At 39.8% G+C, this 27,419-nt stretch overlaps 1 protein-coding gene across 3 annotated transcripts; it reads left to right on the plus strand.

The window, feature by feature from the left end:
* The first annotated feature begins 483 nt into the window (after nucleotides 1-483).
* LOC107397312 (mucin-6) lies at nucleotides 484-27,419 on the plus strand. 3 transcript variants are annotated; one of them, XM_015977266.3, is made up of 44 exons: nucleotides 484-977; nucleotides 1,339-1,383; nucleotides 1,511-1,739; nucleotides 2,471-2,600; nucleotides 3,353-3,413; nucleotides 5,044-5,126; nucleotides 5,208-5,403; nucleotides 5,491-5,616; nucleotides 6,796-6,916; nucleotides 11,268-11,403; nucleotides 11,476-11,553; nucleotides 11,640-11,709; nucleotides 12,625-12,762; nucleotides 12,907-13,056; nucleotides 13,187-13,278; nucleotides 13,371-13,503; nucleotides 13,699-13,942; nucleotides 14,067-14,107; nucleotides 16,543-16,637; nucleotides 16,957-17,111; nucleotides 17,185-17,323; nucleotides 17,467-17,571; nucleotides 18,023-18,217; nucleotides 18,413-18,485; nucleotides 18,561-18,727; nucleotides 18,871-19,027; nucleotides 19,203-19,313; nucleotides 20,150-20,288; nucleotides 20,401-20,429; nucleotides 20,693-21,160; nucleotides 21,258-21,464; nucleotides 21,565-21,806; nucleotides 21,886-22,072; nucleotides 23,082-23,310; nucleotides 23,437-23,609; nucleotides 23,695-23,764; nucleotides 23,883-23,992; nucleotides 24,070-24,101; nucleotides 24,235-24,388; nucleotides 24,835-24,872; nucleotides 24,967-25,074; nucleotides 26,875-26,914; nucleotides 26,995-27,103; nucleotides 27,185-27,419. In XM_015977266.3, the coding sequence occupies exons 1-44, from the start codon at nucleotides 929-931 to the stop codon at nucleotides 27,363-27,365; spliced, it is 5,835 nt and encodes a 1,944-aa protein (XP_015832752.3). In that variant the 5' UTR covers nucleotides 484-928; the 3' UTR covers nucleotides 27,366-27,419. The 3 variants fall into 3 exon arrangements, with proteins under 3 accessions (XP_015832752.3, XP_054595563.2, XP_070410494.1); XM_054739588.2 differs by having other exon boundaries at nucleotides 16,549-16,637; XM_070554393.1 differs by lacking the exons at nucleotides 484-977; nucleotides 1,339-1,383 and adding an exon at nucleotides 1,951-2,035 and having other exon boundaries at nucleotides 1,579-1,739.

Genomic DNA, 27,419 nt, shown 5'->3' on the forward strand with positions numbered 1-27,419 from the left:
CGAAACTCTTTCTCTCATTGTTCACGTTTGTTTGTTTTTTGTTAATCTTCCAGATATTTTATGGTCGACTGGTGTTTGTTTGCACTCAACATCCTTCTTCGTGCTTTGAAAGGCTTTTAATATTTTACTTTTAATATTTTACCGATGAGGTAGGTAGGAACTATAATCTGATATAGTTTACCATCTATGATAAAAGTATTCGTTTGAGGAAATGAAAGACTAAAAAGCTGAAAAGAACAGCTCCAGTTTTACACCACTCCTCTTATAAAGCACAAACTAGTTTTCAGAAGGAAGTTAAAACCTTAGAATAATACTGGGCTAAAGTTTTGATCTCTGCTTCAGATCTGTAGTCTGCATTACAGACAGACAGAGTTTTAATCATGAGCACACAGGACAAGGAAACAATGAACTGACAAGACACACAACTGAGAGAATGAACTGACCTGTATTGGAATGTTTATTATGTGAAGTGCCTTGAAACGACTCGTCGTGATTTGGAGCTATATAAATAAACTTGAATTGAATTGAATTGAATTGAGAGGGTTTAAATACATAAGGAGCTGTGAGCTTGGGCGATTGGAACATGAGAGGCAGGTGGGAGTAATCAGGAGACACAGGACTGAGCAGAGTGGGGAGACAGGACAGGTGTGACAAATTTCTTTGAAAAGCTTGAATGTGGTGAGATAATTGAGATTTGCTTTGGGGAAAAAGTTGGGCGGGTTTATTTCCTTGTCTCTGCTTTGTTGTCTCGGTCAGTTTAGATTCTTGGAAATTGTTTTTGGACAAAGGTCACATAAAGGTATGTGCACGGGCATGCTCATGCACAGGAGGGGTTGATTCTGGCACTGCATACATGGATGCAACTTATAAAAGGCCCTGATGTGGAGCAGCTGAGCAGTTGACCTGCAGCAAGTAAGCGTCATCTACCATGGATTCTCAGCGATGGCTGCTGGCTGTGTGCCTTTACATGGCCTCAGGTATGCATTTGAAAAATTCTTTAATGCAAAGAAAATAAACACTCTTTGATACGAAAATGCAATATATGAACAAGATCCAATCATTGCATATTGTATCCAGTTTGTTATTTTTAGTTCTGTTAATTGATGTAATCGCCTGAAAATATGAAACTTTAATGGTTGCAAGTGGAAATATTTTGAGTTGGCGTGATGAACAATTTTTATTAAACTTGGAGGCAAATGTGTGAGTAGAATTTAACAAGAAATTTTGTTTTTGAAAAGTTGGGATTTGAAGTTTACCAGCACAGGTTTTACAGTGTATGATCCAATGAATGAACAAATGATCTGTCTACATTGAAAACACTTGTGTTTTGTGTTGTAGTGGTCTCAGTGAGTGAAACTGTGACAACAGCAGAATCTCAGAAATGTAAGTATACGTGCGTTTGAAGTAAAGCAGAATGAAGTGTTTCCCAGGTGTATTTCACTGATCTCGACCTAATTTCTGACCACTTCTTGCTTCGTCTCTGGACACATGTTGTTCTGATTGTGATCAGACACTTGCAGGACATTCGGCAGCGGTGTCTTCCAGCCTTTTAATGGTTCGTCTTTCTACGTACGCTCTGACTGCCCCTTCACTTTCATCCACTTCACCTACAACCGGGTGGAGTGTGACATCACCATACAGAGAGGGAAGAATGGCTTTCTGACTCTGGTTGAGATCATCATCAACAAAGTCAAGACTGTTCTTCATGATGGAAGCATCATGGTGGAGAAGAACGACAGGTTTGGCGTTGTTTTGTCTAAAATCTGAATTGTGACTTTTTTATGTTTCAGCTCTCTAATTCTAAACTTTAATTGGCACCAAAATCTAAGAGCTGTACAGAATGCTACTTGTTCATAAAAGTTCTTTTATAAATAGAGTTTGAGGCCAATTTATTTGAAAGCAGTATTGTATACTTTAATTTATCCTCATTTTGAAAACCCAAACACCCAGAGAGATTGAAGAAGATGGTCTCACCACCTCGACAGTTTCACAATCCGATGCACCTCCAACACGTAACAACATCTCGCATAATCAGGTAAGTAAACACATCACAGGACCCTAAAAGCCCAGCAACCCATGGAATGGGCAGAGGAGGGTCCGTGGGAATTTCTAAACAAGAGCTCAGAAAACCAATCAGAACTAAAGAACTCTGTCCACCACCAATGAATGACTTCCGATTGCCTACAGTTTACGCACTAAGGATGACCTTGACCTGGCTGATCAAGGATCTTCTCCAAATTCTCCCAGAAACGTTTGCGACATGTGCGGTTGATAATTGGCTTTGACACTCGGAGAAGACGTGTTATTGATTGTTTAAGAGTTGGGCAAATGCAACAGGAGCTTGAGGCCATGTTTTTCCAAGGTGAAATCCAGGGTTGGGATGTTTTGATAAGAGTAAATAATGCCCTTAACTTTTTACCAAAGATGAGGAAGCATCTACATGAACTGTTTGTTTACTCTTTGTTGACAGAATTTCTCTTCCATACGATCAAACTTACCAGCACATATTCCATTATGGCATCTACACCAGACTGAAGAGCTCCTTGCTTCCTCTGTCAGTCACCTGGAACAATGTCAGTGGAGGAATCGACAGGCTCTGGGTGAGAGGGCTAAATATGCACAAACATTAATAATCGTATGGTTCTTAAAAAGTCTTGACTTTGAAACATCCAACATTCATCATATGATACATTTCTATTTTGCAAAACTGTGTGAAGGGAAAAATGGTTCTGTGGCATTTAGAATCACCTTTTAGAATGACTTCTGAGAAGTAATCATCTCATGACCTTATCAGTCCCCCACAGTGTTTTCTTTACAGCTGTGTAAGTCCATTAGGGTTCACAGCTCTCCTAAAGGTCAGTGGTTGGACTTTAACCACGCCATGACACCTAAATTATTTCATCTGATCATTTTTTAGATCATTTTCCAGCTGAATGATTTTATGGAATACTTGAGTAAAAAGACGAGTATATACTCGACTCAATATCTCCAAGGTGTTCAAGACTAACGTCTGCAAAGAAAAGCTCAAATCGTTAGCCTTCCATTGCCGTCCTGGCAGCTGGTAGAAGAAGTTTGTGCTATCATGCTGTGTTAGATTTTAATCAAACATGGAAATTTGCAATACAGGAAACAAACATCTCAACCCTGATCTCATTTAAAAAAAGTGTGCACGTAAGTTCCGTCCGTCAAGACATGGGTCTGGAACCTGAAAGCTAATTGAGATAATCCTGTTTTTAATTTTTATTTTACATTTTATGAAATGCTAAGGACTGTCTAATTTTATATCAACACTCTGTTCACAGTTGAATGGTAGTGTTTAACCATTCATGTATCTGCATGATTTATTATAAAGGTGGATCTGGAGCAAGAGCTGAGCCCTGACCTGACTGGACTGTGTGCCAAACAAGACTCAGGTAAGCCATCTAAATTATACTAAGTTCTAGGATTTACTTCAATAACCTGGAACTCTACTCATTTCATCAGACCCAGTTAAAGCACGCTGATGAATGGAATCCATTTATTTGGATTATTACAGAAAAATGTGTATGTTGGGATGTTTTATAACTTAAAAAACTAGATGGAAGATATTACCATTACTATATTACTTGATCTATAAACATTTAAACAACTGTTTAACAGTCCCACTGAAAAGATTCTTCATAGTTTTTTATTCTTTATGAAATTGTCTTGGTTGGTCATTTTAAAATAAAATACAAATAATTTCCATCACGGCAAGTCTCATTTTTCTATTATACCAGATAAATTTCTTGCTAAACACAAGTGTTGCTTTGCTAAAAGTTTTGAAAAAACAAAAACATTAGATCACATGTTATATTAAAGCTTGAAGAACATGTTTTAAACATGAAATATTATTTTTAGCTCTTGAAAGATCTAATTGATTTCTCAAGTAGTAATAGTGCAAATGTAGATTAGTGCATATTAGCCTATTACATTAAATAATATTGAGAAATCTCCATTTGTCATTAAATTGTTTTTAAAGTTATTGTATAATAATCATGTCCCATTAAGTTTTTCCCCTCTAGAATCTCAGAGTTGACGGACACCACCAGGCAATGTCTGCTTGTTTCACCATTTATTTGTCCATGCTATAGCGGTGACGGTAGTGGGAGCAGTAGGTGAAAAACCATTAAATAAATCAGGGCTTTGAACAGTTGATGCAATAATCAGTAATCCTCCAACAATACAGATAAAAACTCACTCTTCATCCTAAAACATTTGCAGCAGAACCTAATGTTTAACTGTTTACTTGTGAATCAAATCACCCATGACATAATCCTGTACCGTGAATCAACAATGCAAGCCAAGTGGTCATCTGTAATATTATCTAAACATTATCTAAATATTAGCAAAACCAATTAATAATGCACACATAAGCTGACAAAATTCCCCATCAAACAGCAGCTAACATTTCAGGCCATGCCCTCCCTGTTCAGCTAAGTGACATCACAAACACGCATGGAAGCAGCAGTTGATGTACGCACAACATATTATTATTTTAAAGTGTATCTTACCAGCTGCCTCTCTGGGATACAGATATTAATCATTTAGGGGGGTTTCCACTGAAAACAAACACTTTGGTTAAATTGCTGTCTTTCTGCTGTTGACACACACACACACACACACACACACACACACACTGCTGACCTTCCCTTTTAAAGTTCCAGTAGTTGCTTGAATCATGTTCCTTCCTGATGGTTCCTACTGCTCCTCCCAAACTTGACTTGACAAACCATGAGGTAATGGCATTAAAGTTTGCTTTTGCACATGTAATACTAACATTCTCCACTAGAGGCCGGAGGAGATGTAGATGATTTTCATAGATGTTTGAGGGATTTACTAATCAAACAAGAGTTCATAAAATAGCAAAACGATGCAATTGGGATTATTTCATGTAGGGAAGAGTTTATTTACTTTTTAAAAACTTGTTAATTTTTGTTTGGTCTCTGATGCTAAACGTAGACAGGAGTCACAACTCGTGGACTGCATTGATTCTGGTTTTTGCTTTGTTGTTCATTCATACAGAACGCAAACAGCAGCTGATTTCAGATAATGTCCTTTCTCAGGACACATGTCAAACTCGTGATGTCTTTCCTGCTTCCAATCTAGTAAGACAACTGTTGCGATCCAACCTTTAGAAGAAGAGAAAACAGGCCTCATTTACACTGTCCTTCTGATCATATTTCCAGCTGTGCAGGGAGTTCTTTTCACAAGCGGTGGATTGTCTGACAAACAAAATAATACATTACATCAAACTCTGTGAGAAGAATGTTTACGGCTTCCAGGACAGCAGCGATATTTCCTGCGCTTTCTTCCAAGAGGTTGTCCTGATGTGTGGAAAAAGCAGCCATATTTGGAATGTATGGAGAATTTTAACCAACTGTGGTAGGTGAATGTTCCTAAAAGGTTTGGAGTCCAAATGGCCACAAGTCTTAATTCTAATATTTGATGCTTCTGTCCACTTGTTTGCAGCTCCACCAACGTGTCCTGGAGACCTGCTTTATGTAGATGTCGGTCCTGCCTTTATTCCAAGCTGCTCATACCCAAATCCCAGGTGCCCCAGCCTAGGGGACACCAGTTCCTGTGTCTGCCCAACGGGTGAGAGCCAGTAACGTTAAAGTGACAGTGTGTATTTTTCCTGGCGATGGGGGCAGTAGATACCTAAATTGTTGCGAGCAAGCAGTATTTTTGTGTTGGAGTAAGACTTTACCAACTGATTAGTCAAAAAGCCCTGGGGAATGCAAACATTAGCAAAATAGCACAGACTCTCTTTCATCACTGTTGACAAGTGAAGAGGTAAATGTGTGAAACAACAACATTTAAGAATGATGAAAATTTTGACCATTTTTTACAAATCAGTAAATGCCTTTTGTCCTCATGAGCTCCTGTAGAAGGAAACATGGCATCTAATATGGCGTAGACTTAGGGGGTGTTTCTCAGTGTCAAGGAACCTTGCCTTGATGTCTTGGCCCCGCCCCGGTTGCCTAGGAGATACGTCATCGGGAGCTGCCAAGACGGTGTTCCAATGTTCATGTTCTGCCGAGGCGTGTGTTCTCCGTTTGTTAGACGTTTAGCTAGCTGAGCAAGGACACATGGGAGGTGTCTTGTAGCCTAGCCTTGGTCAAAAATGACCCACAATACACCGCTGCATTTTCAAAAAGATGGCGGATCAGAAGCCAGCAGCTACTTCGGGGACAATTTTCAAGTTGAAAAGTAAGTCAGCTAATTTAAAATGTTTTTATATCCAAAGAAGTTATCTATTGCTGGTTAGTTGCTTAGTAGTTGCAGCTTCGGTGGCAAGGGTAGTAACTCATATTTTTAATTTAACAAATATATATACAATTTAAAAGTAAAAGGATCGTTAAAAAATTACATTGAAACTAATACATATGAAATATAACGTTGTCTCCTGTGTCACGTGACGTTACGTTACCACTGTGGTAACGTTATGCAAGTCTGTTCCATTTTAACCGTTTTCTTTGACCAAGGAAGGACAGTGTCCTTGAGAGCAATGCGTCTGGCCTTGCAAGACATCGACTCGCAAGGCAAGGCGCCTTGACATTGAGAAACACCCTTAGACTTCTATGTATTTTAGACCTGATTTTTATGGTTATTATGAAGCTGCCAATACTTTTCAACAACTGGGCATCAATTCATTCATTTTCAACATTTTGATGGATATTTCCAGAAATTAATGGTAAAAACTACACTGTCTCTCTGCTGTTATTTGCCTGTTCGTGAGCCTGATTGTGACAGATTTGCTGAACAATTTTGCAGGAGAAGTGCTGAATGATCATGCAGATGGATACCAATGTGTGAACATGTCCACGTGCCCCTGTGTGTTCAGGAATGAGACCTACTTACCAAGAGATGTACGTGACAGCAGCTGTCAGTCATGGTGAGTTTCCCAGAGGTTTTCAGTTAAGTTACAGAAATTAAACCTTTAAATCACAGATACAGATAAACATTGTGGAAAACCCCGACAAATGTCCATAAAAACCCAATTATAACATTTTCTTTTATTAAAGTGTGAATGTCTTTACAAATATTTACTTTTAGTTGTAGTAAAAATCTGGTACTAAATTTATGGTTATGTTTTGGCATAAATCCCTCACCCTGAGCAGGAATAAATGGGCCAAAATACACTAATAAAGAGCCCATCTAAAATTATCGAGGTGTGGAGTCGAGTCACACGACTTGGACTAGAGTCATGATTTTAATGACTTCTGAATTGACTTGATAAAATCTATAAAGACTTAAGATCTGACTCGGACTTGAACACCAATGACTTGCGACTTGAATCAACTTGCATCTGACTTGATGATGACTAGAACATATTTGATATTTAAAGGGACTATAAGGAAGTTTGACAGCCAAAACATGTATAGAAATAATACATTTCTTCTTAATACATTCTCCTGCAATGTCCTGATCCTGTAGAATGAGCCCTGGCATTTTTACTGTGATTGCCTGTTTTTCTGTAAAATCATAGAAAAAGAGCTGCTCGGGTCGAGCAGGCTGCTTCATGCGCTTTCACTCTCAGGCATAGCCCTCCGAACTGTTCTTTGAACGTTTCAGCTGTGATCAAGGATATAAATGTTACAAATACAAAGGATGCTACTGGTGATTTAGCTTGCCTAGTAAAACTTTGGGTTATCGTGCAAAAGGCCCAGGTTCGAGTCTGGATGTGAACATGGTTGTTTCAGAATTTTATTTTTACATGATATATATTTTTTTTTTTTTACAAATTTTTATTTGAGACTCGCCGAACGGCTTTGAATTCACAGATAAAAAAGATACGGGTTCAACTTTTTGGAACCATTTTTCAAGTAAGGGAATGGAATTATCTGAGCATGCAGGAGGACTGACCCATCATAAACCTTTGTCGGCTGTGCTGAAGAGAAAAGTACAGAACCAAATTGTTAATTAGCTGCGTGTTCTCCTGTCTGTCCTCCGGGCCACACACACACGGGACTGTCAGCTCTCAGAGCTCTGTGAAGCGGACCCCCGTCCGCTTAAGAGCTTCGTCTCAGCTGTTTTCGTTAAGGAGTGTGCACGTACAGCATGTGCGCCTCGTGCATGAGCCTCCTTGAAGCTGCCGTTACGCTTTTGGCCAGAGGGGGCAATTGCGAGCAAAAAAATTCAAAACTTTGCATAGTCCCTTTAAGGCACGAAAGTAGCACGACATGGACGAATATCATAAATCATTCTTTGTTCTGGGTTTGGTCTTGTGTGAAAACGAAGCAGTACAAGTGATAATGCTGCAGGATTTCATAATTTTATCCTTCTCAGCAGCAGCACTGCAGGTGCTCTCAATGTCCAAAATGTGCGTAAGCAAGGTCCTTAGTGGAAAAATGTGCGCAACTTTATGTGCGCAACTTTAAGTTGACTAAGTTTTCTTTCATAAATCCCAAAGTTTGCGTGGAAAGTTGCTTATGCAGTTTTCCGACCCTGTTTTGTGCGTAAGCAAGCTTAATAAATGAGGCCCCTGGACTTGAGTTTGACTTCCACATCACTGACTTTGGACTCAATTTGGACGTGGTTGTCTTTGACTTGGATTTGACTTGAGACTTGACTGGAAAGACTTGTGACTTATGACTTGCAAAGCAGTGACTTGATCACTTCTCTGGTAATTATAGTCCAACTTTTAGCTTAACTGTACATAGCCATTTTGTGGTTAAATGGCTATAATATATTGCTTTATTCTCAAATGTTTGTATAAGAATGGTTTAATCAAGTTTTGCAATAATTCAGATTAATAGAAGTTGTTAGTTTAAATCAATGACTGTACATATATAACAGAAGAGCCATTCGTGCTGTCATCCATAGCTCTCTGAGGAACTGAGCTGAAGCCCAAAGAGGTGGTTTCCAAGGCCGACATCTTGGCCAGCCAGAAAATACAGAATTGGAGCTGCAGAATGGGGCTGTGAGGGTGGGGGCAGATAGTTGACACCCAACAAATTCTGAGACGATTTAGCTATGAGCTAATTGTTCCAATCAAAGCTAATGGAAGTTGAAAAGTGCTTTCAGCCAGTAAACCATGATTGAGCAATTCTGCTACCTTCCGCCTAGGCTGTAACACTTATGTGAGGTCAAGTCTGAGGCCTCCCCTGGATCAAGCATGGGGGCAGGCTGCTAGCGCTAGTAATGGCGGCTCATCTGCTACCTGTCAAATTGACATACCCCTAAATATTAATCATTTCAAGATTTACATCAGCATTGTCAAGATAAACTTGACCTAATTAACCTAAAATGTTAAACCAGGCTGTGAACATGTTTATTTCTGCTGTGAAGTTGACATTTTTAGTTTTTTCTGATTTGGCACATTTTTTGTAACTATTGGCTATTTTTGCTAAACTCTACACACAAATAAAACCTTTCACCCAATTATCAAAACATTGTAGTTCTCTTGCAAAAGCAAATGCAGATTTAACTCTTTACACCTTTGTAAAAATGGTGTTTTGGTATCTAACAGTACACACAAGCTATCGTCTATTAAGCACACAATGTGCCAACTGCACACTGATGGTATGAATACAAAACACATCTGGCTTTTGCTTTCTGTGTACAGATGTCAATTTGAGGTCATAATTTTGTCAATGTCATGTAAACATACAAGGATTCCAAACTTCAAGTATTGGTGTTTATTCGCACTCATCAAAACCAAGACAAAGTCAGACAACAAAATAGTAGTTTCACAAAAAAAAAGGGGGAAAAAAAAAGACTGTCTACATGTCGTCTTTCTGGGTCCTGCCACAAAATTTTGTCCACATCGCATGCGATATCCTCCGGTTCAAGGCACCTGGGAAAATATTTCCTTGAATACCGTATCCAAGCCTGACATGATGCCTGGTCAATATCTCTACATGCCTCTGTTGCCTGTAAAAGGGCTACCTGTTGATGAGGATGACGGTCATACACTACGCAATCAGAAAAAAATGTTAGAATGAAGGGAGGCTGAGTGCCATGAAGGATGGGTGGTCTGTAAACCAGTTGTGGACCAAAGCAGCCCTATGGAAGCAGCCCTAAGGAAACTAACATTGTCCCATATGGTGACATATCGGGTATGCTCTGGTGTTTGAACAGAGAGCATGTCATGTAAGATGTCCAGGAATGCAATAATGTGTGCAGTGTTGTATGGGCCTATGGTGGCATGATGGTGAACAACACCCTTTTGGCTTATAGCTGCACACATGGTTATGTTACCACCACATTGTCCTGGGACACTGATGGCACGGTGCCCAATAATGTTCTTGCCATGTTTCCTGGTTTGAGGTTAATACCAGCCTCATCTACAAAAGGTAGCTCCTGTCCCGTGCCATCTGCTTCTAGTTCCATCACTCTCTGGACAAGACAAAAGAAATGCAACACATCAGGCCCATGCACAGCACTACAGTATGCACTTTCAAATTCAGAACCAATGACACTATAGCTTACATGCACATAGTCATATCACAGTTGCTTTGCACGTTCTGTCTTTCTGTTGAAAGGAACTCTGTAAATTTGCTTCATTCTTATTCTGTGGCACGCAAGTACACGACTGAGTGCAGAAATGCTTGCACTGTGTATATTTTGAAAGATGGTCTATCAATTATGCGCTGCTGTATTTTGCACTGTCTTATTGCATTATTGGCAATCACCATGTTCACTATATGGGTCTCTTGCTCTGGAGTTAACATTCTTCCTCTGCCCAACATCTGGACTTCTAGCAGTTCTGTAAAGTAACAATTTCAGTATTTTTGCATGTCTGGTACTGTTGCTTTTCTTATTAGAGTACGGCAGTGCTACAAAGTACTTACCGATTCTCATTTCAAAATGTCCTAATGATGCTTGCCACAGTGTAGTGGCTCAAATTAGGCTGAACCCGTTGGCCAGTTTCCCTCGGGGTCATCCCATGGTTGACATTGTCCACTTTTGTAGCCCTGATGTCATCAGTTATTCTGTTTCTTCCTACCCTTCCTCTTTCCCCTCCTCATCCTCTTCTTGCTCCTCCTTGTCCTCTTCCTCCAACTTCTTCACCTCCACGTCCTCTCCCTCGGCCTCCTGATTCTCACTCTTCTCACTCCTACTGCTCCTTCCATTGTACTCCACATAGACAGCTTACCTGTGGCTTATTTAATTTAAACCATTTTTTTAGTTATCTTACACAATCTAACTGTAAGAAAATAACAAATGATTGTATTATGTTGTAAAAACTAAATCTTATTTATTGATTTTTCGATTTTAATTTAATTTTTTTTTCTTTCCAGTTTATGTGAGGATGGAAGGTGGAATTGCTCTGAGAACTACTGCTCTAACAGATGCATGATTGAAGGACAGTTTGTAACAACATACGATGGAAAACAGTACACCATTCCTGGCAAATGCACATACATGGCCTCACAGGTACACTTTTTTGTTAAAGTGAATTTTATTTCCTTTTGTCATGTTAATTTTCTTTTTTCTAACAATTTGCAGGGTCCTGATTGGTCTATAAAAATAGAATTTTTTGATAAGGAAGCTTCTATTAAAATCGTAACGTTGCAGGTCCTTCAGGTAAAAATAACCCTCAGTGATTGCCTTAAGCTATCAAAACCAATGAAAATTTGAAAATGCATATGTAATCTACTTGGAACTTTCAGGAAATCTTTACATTCATGCAAAACACAGTAAAACTTGGAGACCATGAAATCGATGTGCTTCATCAATCTGGTAAGAATTTTTAAAACTTTATTTCTACCATTTAGCATTGCAACATGCTTCAGAATGGGCTACAAGCTGTGGTCACATGTTCTGAGAATGACACAAGCTCCTATTGCCATAAAATCAGCTGCCTTTGTTCATGACGGAAACTTGTGTGAAGTCCAGAATGTTCTGTGGAGTGATCAGATAAATTACAGGTAATTAGCATTCCCTTTTCACTGTGAAAATTAACATAATCTTCCTCCCCCCACCCCTACATTTTTTTTACATCTTTGAAAAGGGTATTGGGGAGCCCAAGACCATCCACCAGGACCATCTCCTTCACCTGGAGACAAAGGCCAAAACATTAGAGGATGGTCTGCTGTCAAGAATGGTGGCAAAACATGGACGAGATTAGGCCTATTTTGGGTGGGCCCCCACAAAATGATACTAAGCCCCCCTCAAAATATAATAATTATGACACTATAATACATTCTATATGCCAATTTATTTAATACTGGGTGTGTAAATGAAAGGTAGAAACCCTAAATGAGAAAGCCAAATGTGGGGGGTCTTTTGGAGAAGCCAGTGAAATAAAATCACATTAACATGAAAGAATAAAATTAAAAAAGCTTGTTCAGGTTTTCATTGTTTTAACCTTTAATATGCATTCCTTCCTTCCTAGGAGCTAAGACCCCCTTGTCTTTCAATACCAGTGTCATCCCTGGTAGCATAGAAGACACTTCTCCAAGTAAAACCTCAATAACAGTTTGACAGTTTGGTATTAACCATTTGCAATTAGACTTTATTATAATATAGAAACCTCTGACAAAATGATCTAATAAAACACAAAGCAGTGAAAATCCAAACTTGTGTCACTCTCAGAACCTTTTGTCATAGCTGTAATCTGCCAGAAATGTGACCTAAAAATCTCTTATCTGACAGATGTTACTCTAGTTTTCTGGCAGTCCTCGATGTTTGTTCAAGTGGTTACATCCTTTGGTTTGAAGATCCAAGTCCAGGTGTTTCCGGATATCCAGCTGTACATCACACCCCCAACAGCTGGAGCAGACAAGCTCTCAGGTTCGGAGCTCTGCCTACGATAACGCAAAACTAAAAGGCAATTCTTTGGTCAACCGGTACCAAGAATAAACAACTCAATCTCTGTTTATCCCTGAAAAATCATAAGTCAGTTTGATTCATAGTCACAGTTGTGGTGTCTTTAAGGTCTTTGTGGCAACAAAAATGGAGACACTACAGACGACTTCACCACCAGCAGCGGCATCATCGAGAACTCGGCCAAACTTTTTGCCTTGTCTTGGAGTTTGGGTTCTTGTTCCGAGAACATTCCGAAGCCCTGCATCAGCACAGACAACGGTAGAGTTCAAGGATTATTTCTGCACATCAGGTTAAATCGGCACATGTTAGATTATGATGACTGTCCCGCTTTACAAAGAAAAGTACAACTTGGTCTTACCAAAATGAATAAACTGTTTGATTTTTGCAGAAATATTTGCAGATGAAAAGTGCTCTGCGTTGAGTAATCCTACTGGAATATTTGCTAAATGTCATTATGTCCCAACTGACCAATACCTCCAAGTAAGAACCACCCACTTGCTAACTAAAAGCCACTTAATCTTACAGTAAAGCATTATATTAATGAGAAACTTGTTTTCTTTAACTCTTTCTAGGAATGCTTCTCAAGGACCTGTAACTGTGGCAACGATATGATGAAATGTTTCTGCGCTTCTCTTGGAAGTTATTCCAAAGCCTGTGCCAGTCTGGGTGTTGTAATAGGTGACTGGAGAACGACTACCAACTGTAGTGAGTTCATCCTAAAATATTCATCTAAAAATAAAAGGGATGCTTACCAATGCTTAATACCAAAAATACTAAATGATCTGACTATCTACAGTTTACTTTCAAGCATCAAAACTAGATGTACGTAAGCGGCAACAGCCTAAACACAAAATGTAGTAAAAGAAAAACTAATTCTTTTTTTTTTTTTTTGTGTTAAAGCTGTCAAGTGCCTAAAGAACCAGGAGTTCTCCTACGAAACTCAGAACTATAACCGTACGTGCCATTACCTATCCACATTTGAAACTCTCCCCAAGTTGGAAGACATGCCAGTGGAAGGTTGTGGCTGTCCAGAGGGAACGTACCTGAACTATGGAAAAATCTGCACCCCAAAGTCACAGTGTGTGTGTTATCACAGCGGTGGGATTGCACCACCAGGGCCTGTGGTCATCAGTGGACAACAGTGGTAAGTTCAACTGGAAGCGCCTGACAAGTTAATTTCTGCAGAAAGCCAACTACGTCTCAGGTGTTTAGTGATTCAAAATTATTGATTTAAATCATGAAGATGAGTTTTGTTTTTCTCTCTAAAGCCTGTGTGAGGATGGAAAGCTGCGCTGCTCCAAGGACTGTGGTAGGTTATCTATTTTGTTTTGTGACTGTCAGCAAAGTAACAAACTCTAAATCAAGCTTGCTATGGTCAGCCAATGTAACAGAAGTAGCACGAGTAAGCAAGAATTCTTTTTCTAAGCTTTGTCCAATGCGTCACATGTAGCTGTGAGGCATCCATTTTAGGCCCAATCCCAATATTCACACTTCCACACCTCAATTTTGCAATCCCGACCAGGAGTGAGTACGTAAGGTCTCCCGTTTATCAAGTGTGGAAGTTTAATCACGCCCCTTTTACACCATTGATCTGCACTAAACCCAAGTGTGCATCGATGCAGACTTGGGCAAAGGGTATTACCCACAGTTCATTGCTGCGGGAGAAAAGGATCAATTGCCCTTTCTGAAAATATGTATTTTCTAATGAAAGTAGTTCATTTTAGGATGGTTGATGCTCAGAAACTTTTAGACAAAACCGCAATGATTGCAAATTTATCTCAAATAATTGTTTGGTTGTTTTAAAGTTGTTTGTAAAGTTTTTTTTTTTAAGTATCACAGCAACCAGCATCACGACAAGCGTTGTGATCGATGACACGATGCACCCTGTCTCAATTCAGCAATTATGCACACTCTTGTGTACCACACATGCAAAACCTTACTGCGCAATTTCTCCAAGTGCACTTTGCTATGGGGAGCCTAAGCCACTTCTACACCATGGGTCCCTGGAAGAACGAAAAAATGAATGCAAGCCAATGGGGCTAAAAATGCTTTTTTCTAATTCTGCTTGCAACTTCCTGGCACTCGCAGAGTACAGACGCTTCTCTTTTCGCTCCCTTATCTTTTTTCCCCCAAGGCTCTTTGTCCTGTCTGCCCACAGAGCGCTTCTCTGCATTTCTTCTGAAAAACCCTATTTTCAACCATGGATTTGATAAATTGGTCATTTAACGCGATAAGATTTTTTCAACAATGAGAGCGGAGCAGGGGGCTCCCACATGCCCACAGGGGACACACCCGGTGGGGTATATGCTGGATTCCTGGAGGGAATGGAAGATCATATGCCTCTCCCAGCTGTCCTTTGTGGATGTCGAAGACGTGTGGATATTCGGCCTGATGATCACAGGATTTCTCCTGATTGGAGTGGGAGGATATCTGGTTTTCTGGAAATTTGGGAAGACGGGAGCGATTGGAGGGTGACCCGCACCCACGGAAAGCACCGTCCGTGTGGAGACCTCTCAGAGTGGGACGTTACTCCAGGTGAATCGTAAGCTGGACAATGTTCTAGCTGCGATACCGGTATTAGTGCGCAACATGGATGTCATCTCGGAGAGGGTCACCGGACAGTATGGATAAGTTTAAACAGAACATTCCAGTCCTTCAGTGAAGCCAATTTGGGTTTTTAAAGACTGAAGGCAGAGAGGAAAATGATCTCAGCCTGACCCAAAGTCTTGTCCGAATCTGATGCCCTAGCAGCCTTGAGCGGACACGATTTTTAGGTTTTGTGTGAAAATGAGTCCAGGACTACAAATGTGCTTCACGAAAGTGATGTCATCGAACCACACACGAAGAAAACTGAGTGAAAAGGACTGTAAGTTCAGCAAACTTTCCACAGGAGGAAAGAACCACCATAAATCTGGTCATTTGGTAAGTAGCGGCTACTTTAGGGGAGAGGAGATTATGTGGTGATGTCATATATGCAACATGCAGATTTCTAGTTTGATGTCATGCTAATTACGGACTTTTACAATCTAAAAAAAAAAACCTCAAAGTACATGAATGGCATGGTCAAAACACCCATCAATAGTTTTCATTTAAACTGCAGTACAACATATGTACAATCCAGGGCGTAAGGCAAGCGGATTAGAAAATAGAGTTTTTAGCCCCGTTGACTTGCATTCATTTTGTCGTTTTTTCCGGGGACCCATGATGCACAAGTGACTTAGGCTCCCTATTGGGATTGGGTTTCTCACTCCTTCTCTCCTTTACTGCCCCCTAGTGGTACACAACAAAATGTAGTTCAGGTTAGTTACATAGGAAACGGACAACTACTCCAAATGACTTGTCCTTTAGACAAAGAATACAAACTCCTGCTTTTTGTTGCCACCTTTTGTTTAATGAACTAAAATAATTCCAGCCCTAGAGCCTCTAGAGTGGACAAAGCTTCATCAAATAAAACACATGATGGACAACCCTGATCCCAAGACAGTAATTCAACAATAGCAAATCATTACAGAAAATATTTTATTGAACTGAATTGATTTTAGGGTTATTCACACTTAATTTTAGTTGAGCTGTAGCTGTGGTTTATTTTAGTGCAGCTACGTTCCTGCTCATGTAGCTTTGCTCCCTTTGGTTTAGTTTATTTAGGATCACTTAACTTATTTTTGTTTTTAGCTATTTTTATTTATAGGAACATCAATGTAATTTGTTGTGCTTTTTTCTAATTTAATTTATTAACCTGGCAAGCACCAGGTTGCAGGAACGGGAAGATTTGTGTTCAGTGTTCAGAGTACCAGATGAACACGGCTCAGAAAACCTGTGACAGCTTCGGCAAAACTTTGGTGGGTATCATCTCTATATTGATTGGCATGTCAGTGTTCGTATAGTTAATTTATTATCTTCTGAATTGAATCAAAGCATAGGTGAAATCCTCCAAACCACCATCCCATCTACACCTAGAAATCTGTACAAAATTATAAACTCAACAGGAATAGAAACTCACTGCTGTAGACACACACCAGTCTCACACACCTTGGTAAACGACCCTTTACAAAGGATCATCTATCCTACAGTTTCTGGCTTAAATTGCATATTTAATAAACATTTTCTTATATTTGTCAAATAAATAAAAATAATAACGAGTTTTTAAATTATTTCCAGGAATCTAACATGACTTGTGACAGCGGCTGTTACTGTCCAGAGGATGAATATGAGGATCACTATGGTGAATGTGTGCCCAGACAAAAGTGCACCTGTGCATACAGCGGCAAAGTTTTCAGAGCAGGAGAGAGCGTCAAAACCAACTGTAAAACATGGTAACTGTTGCTACTTTAACTATAGATCCTGTAAGCATACAGGCATTCCTGCTGTAACTACTTTGCCTTCCAGTACTTGTAATCAGGGCCAGTGGAACTGCAAAGATGAGCCATGTGAAGGAAAGTGTCAAGTTTACGGAAATGGCCATTATCAGACCTTTGACTCTAAATGGTATCGCTTTGATGGACACTGTCAGTATACTCTAGTAGAGGTGAGATCTCAACCTCGTCATTTTGTGTGAATAACTTAAATAAAAGTTAAAACGGAGACAAAATGAAACGGAACTTTGGCAAAATATTAAATTTTCATTATGCTATATTTGGCAAACCGATTACTGCAATCCTTTTCTTTTAGGATTACTGTGGTAATCCAGTTGGGACCATATCTGTCAGAGTGGAGAACGTTCCTTGCTGTGATGAGGCACTCACCTGTTCCCGCTCCATAGTCCTGGACCTGGAGGTAACACAGCTGCTGCTCCTCCTACTGTAAATTTTATTGACACATTTTAACAGGGAAAAATTATCACTGAACCTCAAATATACCTCAACATGTTTTCTCAAGAGCCAATACAAACATATGGTACAGAAACTGAAGGTTTGGTGTGAAAAAAAAATCCCCAGAATAAAAGTTCATTCTCAAATAAAACATTTACTCCATGAGGTGTGGAAGCCTTTGAGGATGTAAACGGATGGTGGACCACTAATCGACCCATATCATACACTGTTCACTACTTTCATCATCTGGTTTAAATTATTCTATTCTACAGAGGCTTGAGTCAATATTATAAATGTTCATCATTATTGTAATGTATGTTACAAAAGGGCCAATAGAATGAGTCATAACAATGGCTGCAGAGATGATACAAATCCACTGTTCCTATTCATCAATAAGACTTCTATTTCTCCCTCAGGACAAACTGTCCCTAACGCTGAGTGACATGAAGGTGACCAGACTTGTCCTGGATGGTTGGACTGTGGAGGCAGATTTACTTTACACCACACACACCGTGGGACTTTACATCGTCATCTCAGTGCCGAGCAAAGGCCTGACCCTCATTTGGGACAAGCACACAAGGCTCACTGTAGAACTGCAACCTAACTGGAGGGTGAGCAATGATTTTGTTATAGTTCTTCCATTTTGCCCATGTGTATGGGAGCCCTGCCTCTGTGCTCCAGGGCGTGTGAGTGTGTGTGTGTGTGTGTTTGAAGGCAATACAGATCATTTTATTTTTTTTTTTGTCTTGTTCTTTTTCTGTTGCTCTCACAACTCTCCTGATATTGTTTTTCCACCCCTTCTCTAGAACAAAGTCTGTGGCCTCTGTGGGAATTTTGACTCCAATGAGATGAACGACATCCAGATAAGTGGCTCACCAGGTGACTAGTCATCACTTTACATAGCAGGGTAAGTTTTGTAGCTGTTACTAAAGTTAATCCAAACTGTGATTTCAGTGGCCAGTCCTCTAGCTTTTGGAAACAGCTGGAAGTCCGTTACTCCTCCTTGCTCTGATGTGACCACAGAGATGTTTCCCTGTGAACGCAACTCCTACTGTGCCGCCTGGGCCCAGCGGCGCTGTATGATCCTTACAGGCGACACGTTCAAGGACTGTCACTTATCGGTCGGCATTAAAACATATTCTATTGCCTCTCAAATGTGGTTGTTGTTATATGTGCCCATCTGGGATGCATCTATAGTTTACACGTCTATCTTTAAACCCATCAAAGTCGTTTTTAATTATGATAGCTTTCTATGCATTCTCAGGTGGACCCAGAGCCCTACTACCAAGCCTGTGTGCAGGAATCCTGCTCCTGTGAATTTGAAGGAAAGTTCCTTGGCTTCTGCACTGCTGTGGCAGCCTACGCTGAGGCCTGCAGTGAGCAAGATGTCTGTATAAGCTGGAGGACACCTGATTTATGTCGTAAGTTTGAACCCGTTTTGCTGACTTAAGTCATGATTCAGGCAGTTTGTGGGGAGGTGACGGTAAACTGTCCTGCAACCAGTCAGACCAATAGCTTGTTGTAAGAGCTTAGTCACACTTTTAAATATGTGTTCACCAGATGTGCAACTATAACACTTTACCATGTACTCTCCAGCTGTCTACTGTGATTATTATAACAAGAAGGGGGAGTGTACATGGCACTATGAAGCCTGTGGACAGATGCTTACTTGTGGGAGAATCAACTATTTCCACAAAAAACTGGAAGGTAAACAGATATTCTCAGAATATATATATATATATATATATATATATATATATATATATATATATATATATATATATATATATATATATATATATATATATATATATATATATATATATATATATATATATATATATATATATATATATATATATATATATATATATATATATATATATATATATATATCACTCTGTTTTTCATGTAGACTGTACATGAAAAATAGTCTCCAACACCTATCTCCTGCATTAGCTTCTGATAGAAAATACAGTGAAACTCTAGGAAATTGAAAATCCTGACTGATCTAAATCAAACTGTCACCCATTTTGACTCACGACAGCCCAGGAAACGGTGGAGAGCATGTCAGCTAGCAGGAGCTAACAATTAGCATTAGCTACTCCACAACATGGCAGAACTTCTTCAGGCCTGAGTTATTTGTGGAGATGAAACATCAGCGTTGCAGAGCCAATAGTTAGTGGTGGAGTCGTGTAGCTGTTATATCTGAAGATGTCCAAATAGACTCCAAATTCTGTCTTTTGAAGCTCTCCTCATATGAGGCAACTTCCTAGTTCCTTAAACAGGAGCGCCTGTTTTTCCCCCTGCTTACAAGGCATTCATTCCTACTAGAGACCACTGCAATTGTATTGGTTAAATGAGCGCTCCACACCTTTAATTTTACTCTAATCTAAGGATTAAAAGCAGTCTTATTTTTGAATTTTAGTATTAAAACAGCAAATGCCCAATACATGTCTTGCTTTGTTGTTCTGATTTGGGTCAAATTAAAAATGGTTTTAAGACACTCCAACACATCAAAATTATATTTTTTCCCAATAAAGGCTGTTATCCAAGATGTCCAGAGGAGACGCCATATTATGATGAGAGTGCCGGCAGATGTACTGAACTGAGAAACTGCTATTGTTATTACAATGACACTATTGTTCCACCTGGTGGAAAAGTGTTCATACACTCTGTTTGGTAAGTTTACTATTTCTTGCAAGTACAATTATATGTTAAGAGCTATGTAAAATCCTGAAAAATGCATTGACTTGTGCAATAACAGCTGAATCTTTTGTTTCTCTCTATGAAGCACCTGTGAAAATGGTACTTTTATTTGCAGTAAGTATAAACTTTCTGTTCAGGTTCATAATTAAACAGAAATAGATGTGAGGCATACTGTTCAAAAAGTCACATTCAAATATTCTAGTGGACCATATTTAGCTTTATCATGGCATAAATCTGCTGCATCAACAGCTTGAAAAGCTCTTGCAAATCACAGTATTCCATCCAGAGATGCATCAACTTTTTAGCAAGTGTTAAGTGTGTGTAATTTTACAAGATGTTTCTTCGAACTAAAAACTCAACTGTTACTTCTACTGCAGTACCTGAATCTCCGAGTAGTACAACAGCGGCCACAACCACCTATGCACCAACCACCTCAACCCTGGCAACCACCATTCCCATAACAACTACACCGTATCCAAGTACAACCACAGCCACTACACCACTCACCTCAACGACAATGGCCATAGAATTTACTACAGAAGTTACTACCAGCCCCACTGTACCAACAACTACGTCTTATTCAAGTACGGTATTCACCACTGCTACAACAAAACCCACATCAACAACAAGTACTGAATTTACTACAGAAGTTTCAACTGAATCTTATCCCACATCAACTACCCCAACCATCATCACTAACTCGGCAACAACAAGTCCATTAGTTACATCTAGAGTACTTGTGCCAACAACTGCGATATCCACAACTGAGCAGACCATGTCTACAACAGCTAAGGTCACAACTTTGTCTGAAACATCAGCAACAACACAATACTCTACAACAGCTGGTGAGGGCTTGTTTTGATGTTCGTTAATCCTCGCTGCCTAATCCATACAAGGCCTTGGGTTCTCTCTGTGACTTATACTCTACTGTTAACCCCATAGTGACGCCGTGTGTCTGCATTGACCTAATGAAGCAAAAGTCCTGGTCTTGTGGTGAGACATGGACAGAGGACTGCTTTCAACAGAGTTGCGTGAATGGGAAAATCTATTTGACACCGGTGATTTGTTCCGAAACTGTGGCTCCCATCTGTCCCAGAAATCAAGTCGTAAAAGTCCGAAGTGGATGCTGTGAAACGTGGGCATGCAATTGTGAGTGCATACACTGGTGTTTAACACCAGCAGTAACATTTCCCTGTTGAATTTAGAAAATCTGTTTGCATTTTAAGAATCTGTACTCCACCATTCCCAGGTCGCTGTGAATTATATGGAGACCCGCATTACATCTCGTTCCAAGGCGTTCCTTTTGACTTCCTGGATGACTGCACCTACATTCTAGTGGAGGAGCGGACACCACGTTATCATTTCACTATTGCTGTGGATACTTTCTACTGTGTGGCAGGCCTCCTAGGTTCCTGTACCAGAGGCATTTTCCTAACATATCAAAACAGTACAGCATCACTCAGAGTCAACACGCATACATATGCAGTAGAGGTAGGATGTATGTATTTTAAAATCTTAAAGAACTAATTTTATTTACTGCTATGGTTGATATTGATCTTATCCTCCTCAGGCTACTTTCAACAATAACCCCATACAGCCACCATTTGAAAAAGGGGGTTTGAGGTTTCAAACCACAGGATATGAAGTCTTCATCTATTTTCCAGAGATCCGATCTTATGTTTCCTTGTCTGCATTTTACACCTTGGTGGTCAACCTTGCCATGGAGAACTTCTTCAACAACACACAGGGACAGTGTGGTATGTTCTGGATGCAAAGTGATGGTACCCAGGCGTAATCATCCACAAAAGTAGGGAGACAGCCCTGGTCCTAGAGAGCCACAGTCCTACATGTTTTCCAGCCATGCATGAACTTGCAGCTTCTAAAGGGCTGAACACACCTGATCCAAGTAATCAACAGCAGGAACAACAAAGGTAGTTGGATAACAAGCAGGACTGCAGCTCTCTAAGACCAGGGTTGCCTACCCCATGCACTAAATGGCTACTTTGTACAGGGTAGCAGAGTCAAAGTCAAATTGTGACAAACCGCACGGCTCAGATACTGTAGGTAGCCGATGACTCCAGATTCATAAATGGGCAAATGAAGTGGGTTAACCTCTCTTCTTTCCCCATATCATACATTGGTACTGTATCTGTGTCACAATCTATTCAAAAGATGCAGCTCTTCTATTTATTTAAGGTCATCAACTTTGCGTGCCATCTTTTGTGAAAGTAAAAAATCAGTAAAGTATCAAATCTATAAACGGCAACTGTCTAGGCTGATTTCAATGAAACATTTCTGGAAGCTTTATATTTTCGAGTCAACCCAATGCACGATGGCTGCCATAGTCAACTGATCTTTGCAAACTTAAAAATGGCTTTGACTCTTGTCTTACTGACATTGACCAAATATGTTGGGATAGTGGTAGTTGGGAGTCATCCCTGATACATTGGCTCAGCACTTACAACAAGATCATTTCACACAGTAGCAATTTTGCTTTCAACTGTTTGGCTGTTAGCAAAATATTTGATAACCCACTGGACAGACTGTAATCAGGCTCTAACAGTCTTTATTAGATGTGTACCGACTACAACTAATAAACATTTTGGTAATAATCCAGTTAATGCTAATATCAACCAAAACAATATTGACAGTCATGATTTTACAAATATCAATCCAAAATTTGAGGTGAGAGCAGAAAACCAGTAAAGTTTCCTGTTTGGCTACTTATAATCTAGATAAAATGTAGTGCGACTATCCCTTTTGCAGGTGTGTGTGGTGGAGCGTCGTGCATCCGTAGAGGAGGACAGATTGAGGACAATACCTGCTGTGGAAAGACAGCCTATGACTGGCTATACGATGACCCATCAAAGCCAGCTTGTTTCTCTGCACCAAGAAATGTGTCCTGTCATCCTCCCCCTACTCCTGTGCCTACTGCAACCTCTAGTCCCTCTCCTCCCTGTTCTCCAAGCCCACTGTGTAACCTGTTAAACCATTTGTAAGCTCCACACACACTCGGGTGCTCTGGATTGAGTCACAGTTGATGGCAAATCTAGTGGTGGTTGTTTAAAGTGTATTTAAAACAATGCTCATCATCTTAATAAGATGGTTCTTTTTTCTGCAGAGTGTTTGCAACTTGCAGAAAAGTTGTGGATATGGTTATTAAAAAGAAGAACTGCGAGTTTGATTCGTGCACAACCCAAAATGCTTCGTGCTCTTCCTTAAGTCAAGCTGCAGAGGAATGTAAAAATGCTGGTTTCTGTGTTGACTGGAGAGGACTAACTAATGGCATCTGTGGTAGGCACTGTTTATTCTCCTGTGTGTTTATTACAGCCAAGCAGACGCATGGATTCATGATTGTCATTCTTTGTTGATGCTTCAGATGTTGAATGTCCAGAAGGATTGGTTTTCCATGAATGTCGAAACCAGCTCGATGACTTCTGCTACGGAGGGTTTGGAAATGTTCCATTTTACTTTCTAGTGTCATTTTGTGTTCTTTCACTTGCTAGTAAGGTTTTGAGATCACCAAGAGATTTTACATTTCGAATTCCCCTCTGGTTTGGCTTTTAGAATTCGTCACCCAGGATCTGATCTCACAAAGAGCAGCTCTGGTTGTTTCTGTCCAAGTGGGCTTGTTCGTGCTGGAACATACTCAAATACCTGTGTGAAAGAATGCACTTGTGAGTATCGTGGCATGATCGACTGAACATTTTTAAGGTTAGTTACAAATTAGTAAAAAATATTTCTTTTCCTTCAGTTTGCAAAGGACCACTTGGTGAACCGAAACTGGTAAACATTTGTTTTCTCGTGGATGTTAAAACTGACCAACCATCGCCCACCTCACAGATCAATTACAGCCAGTCTTTGGTCTTTCATAGCCATTTAAAAGACTAAGAAAAAAAATTCTGCGTCTGTGTTTCAGCCTGGTGATGTGTGGGAGTCTGACTGCCACATCTGTACTTGCAACGTCCAGACCTTGACCGAGGAGTGCATTCCAAAACCTCGTTTTCCAACACCTGTATGTGCTCCAGAAACGGTTTTAGTAAACACCACGTGTTGTGGCGATCCAGTTTGTGGTAAGAACAGAGAAATCGTTGATTCCATTTTTCATGTAATTTTATTTTGTAAACAAACTGGGTGTCGAGCAAATCTGTGGATCTTGTGAGACCTCAGTCCCAATGCAGGGATCAACCTTAACACACACAAAATATTATCCCATACTATATTTATGCCACAACACTGCATGATTTATGTTCAAGATTAGATCCAAATGGTACAAACTCCATGATTCTTTACATATAAACATAATTATTTATTGCCTATTCTAGGATTTCCAACAATATTTAAGCTTGATTGTTCTTCCTCATGGAGAAACTTTGGTTAAACTTGTCTGTCCAGTGGAAATTAACTTCTGTTTTAATAATATTACACATCACATTGAATTAAACTCTGGTGCAGTAGAAAAACAAAAACAATCACTCCAATGATTCCTTGCATCCTCAAGTTTTTCCTTGTTTTTCAGTTGAGAAGACTTGCACTTATAAAGGAAAAACGTACAAAGTAAGTTAGGTTTAATCATGTCTTATCCTGTAACTGTTAAAATAGGTGACTATATATTTCAGTCTCCCATTTTTCCATCTCTTTGTGTGTGTAGGTGGGAGACAAATGGAAAGATGCGACTAAGCCCTGCACATCATTCAGATGCACCACAGAAGGCCTTCAGACTGAAAGGAGAGTCTGCCCCATAGAAAGCTGTCCCAAGGTTATTTTTATTTTTTATTGTACTTATGAAGCACACATTCAAAGGCTCTATACAAATAAACTTGTTTCTTCCTCTTCTGGTTTTTTGCCAACTTCTAGTTATGAAACTTGTTAACATTCAATCATAATTAGTGTGACAATGTTTAAATTCTTGATATAGCTACAGATATTGATGGAAAATATTTCCCGACATCCCAGTTTCTCTAAATTACACAATGCTAAAATTATCTTTAATTTAAAGGGATACTTTGCAAATTAGTGTTTTTTATATATATATATATATATAATCGTTTTTTGAGCCGGTATGTTCTAAAATGACCCTTTACAGGGTTAATGAATGGCCACCCAGCCCCCACCGCCCCCTGTGGTCAGATTATTCCACTTGCAACTTCAGACTGCGGGCCGTCTGTTGGGACCTGGCACTGCAATCTGGCTCCAGTACTCTTCCTGCTTGTTTTAGATCATGAACACATTTAGTGATGAATCACTCCTGTAGACACTCACCCCTACTGCACTCTGGAAGCAAAAGCGGCGCGGAACGGCACTGCTGCAAATAGAAGCCATTATAGTCGATGGAGCGTAACAAACCAGCCGCGATGTGGCAATTTTCAGAGGCGGCCCAGAAGTGGCACGCCGCGCCGCTTGTGGGATGCGTCAATTACCGCAATCGACATAGGACAGGAACTCGCACACGGCTTGAGTGAAAAATCCTCTGTAATTATCTAAATAACCATATTGCAGTTAAGTAATTTCATATATATGAAGCCTAACTCGCACGTAAGCTCACAGCATCGTTCCAGAAGTGCAGCGGTGTGTTTATCATGTCTTTAATCTTGGCAGTGGAGCGGAACATTATCATACATGACATCAAACCGTGATATCAAACGTGATTTACTTCTTTTTGGTTTAATGGCGGATTGCATAAACAAACCGTAATCTCTGAAGTCTCAAGGGATTGTGTGATCTCGCGAGTAGGGCGAGGAGCACGCCAGAGAAACCGCTTCGCTGCTGAGACACTCCTGGTGTGCGCTTCAGTGCAATGGTTGTTGCGAGTAAACCGTTCAGCTGCCGTTCCGCACCGCTTTTGCTTTCAGTGTGCAGTAGGCGTAAGGAAGGCAAGGAGACATTTCAACTGTTTAAGGTGTTAAAAAGACAAACGCACAGCGAAGAGATTCACTTTGGTTTCAGTTCTACAAACTGACACTAGGGGCTGCTAAAAGGAAGTCAAAACTGCCTAGTTCCCTTTTAAAGGCATGCTATGAAACTTTTTTTCGTATTTTTTAAATTTTCTTGAGGCAGTTTGTACTAAAATTACCTTTGTACAGGGTTAATGAAATGTCACTCAGCTCCCTGTGAAGTTGCAATTGCAATAGTCTGATCAGAGTGGCTGCTCCTTGTTGGACTTAGTAAAAGTGAAGCTGACATACCAGGTTCTGCAGTCTGCTACCAGAATGTTTCCTGTATATTAGATCATCAACACAGCTGATTTGTTTTAAGGGATGAGTCACTCCTGTAGAAGTAATGAATGCTGAGGAGACATTTCAGCTGTGAAAAGGACAAACTCAATGAGAGGAGATAAGGTTCACTTTTGGTTTGACTTACGGACACTAGGTGGTGCAAAAAGCAGGCCAAAACAGTTAAGTCTCCCTTCATTAACTGTGGAAAAAATAGCATTTTAATTGTATTGCAGAATTAATAGAGACTTTTGTGGTAATAAAAACACATTACTTTAAAGTTTAAGAAGAAAGGTGTGTATAAAAAACAAAAGGTAATCATGATCTGTGTAAATATTGTTCATCAGGAGGGCCAAATTTGGGACGATGACCACTGCTGTTTTGCCTGTAAGTATTGTTTTTTTTTATTAGATTTTTAAATTACCCTCATAAGTCATTTTGTTGTTGCTCTTTCCCTCAAACCTTAGGCAACCAGACATGTACACCCAGAATGGCCACAGTTAACCTCACTATTGAGAAATGCTCCACTGTTCTGAACATTTCTGTGTGCGATGGCCTCTGTTTTTCCAGTCCCAGGTAAGTATACCACTACCCGTCAGTTTACAAGCAATCAATATGTAAGACATCCAGTTAATAGTCACGTCTCTCTTCTATTAGGTTCAGGTTCAGCAGCGACATTAGTGTGGAGCAGGACTGCAGATGCTGTCAGCAACGGAGCTCAGAGAAAAGAGTTGTTTATCTGAATTGTTTGGACCTCATCACCAGAAAATATACTTACAATCACATCACCAGCTGTGAGTGCAGACCATGTAGCTTAGGAGGAATACAGACACGATAACTTTTATTAAATACATGTTCTGCAATTTCAATAAATCTGATTTTTATAAATCCA

Source organism: Nothobranchius furzeri, chromosome 1 (assembly GCF_043380555.1).
Source record: "Nothobranchius furzeri strain GRZ-AD chromosome 1, NfurGRZ-RIMD1, whole genome shotgun sequence".
Lineage (NCBI taxonomy): Eukaryota > Metazoa > Chordata > Actinopteri > Cyprinodontiformes > Nothobranchiidae > Nothobranchius > Nothobranchius furzeri.

Coding starts and splice junctions, on each gene's coding strand:
- LOC107397312 (XM_015977266.3), top strand. CDS start 929: ATGGATTCTCAGCGATGGCTGCTGGCTGTGTGCCTTTACATGGCCTCA. Junction 1,740..2,470: donor ATGGTGGAGAAGAACGACAG/GTTTGGCGTTGT, acceptor CTTTGTTGACAG/AATTTCTCTTCCATACGATC. Junction 27,104..27,184: donor CTCTGTTTTTCCAGTCCCAG/GTAAGTATACCA, acceptor CTCTTCTATTAG/GTTCAGGTTCAGCAGCGACA.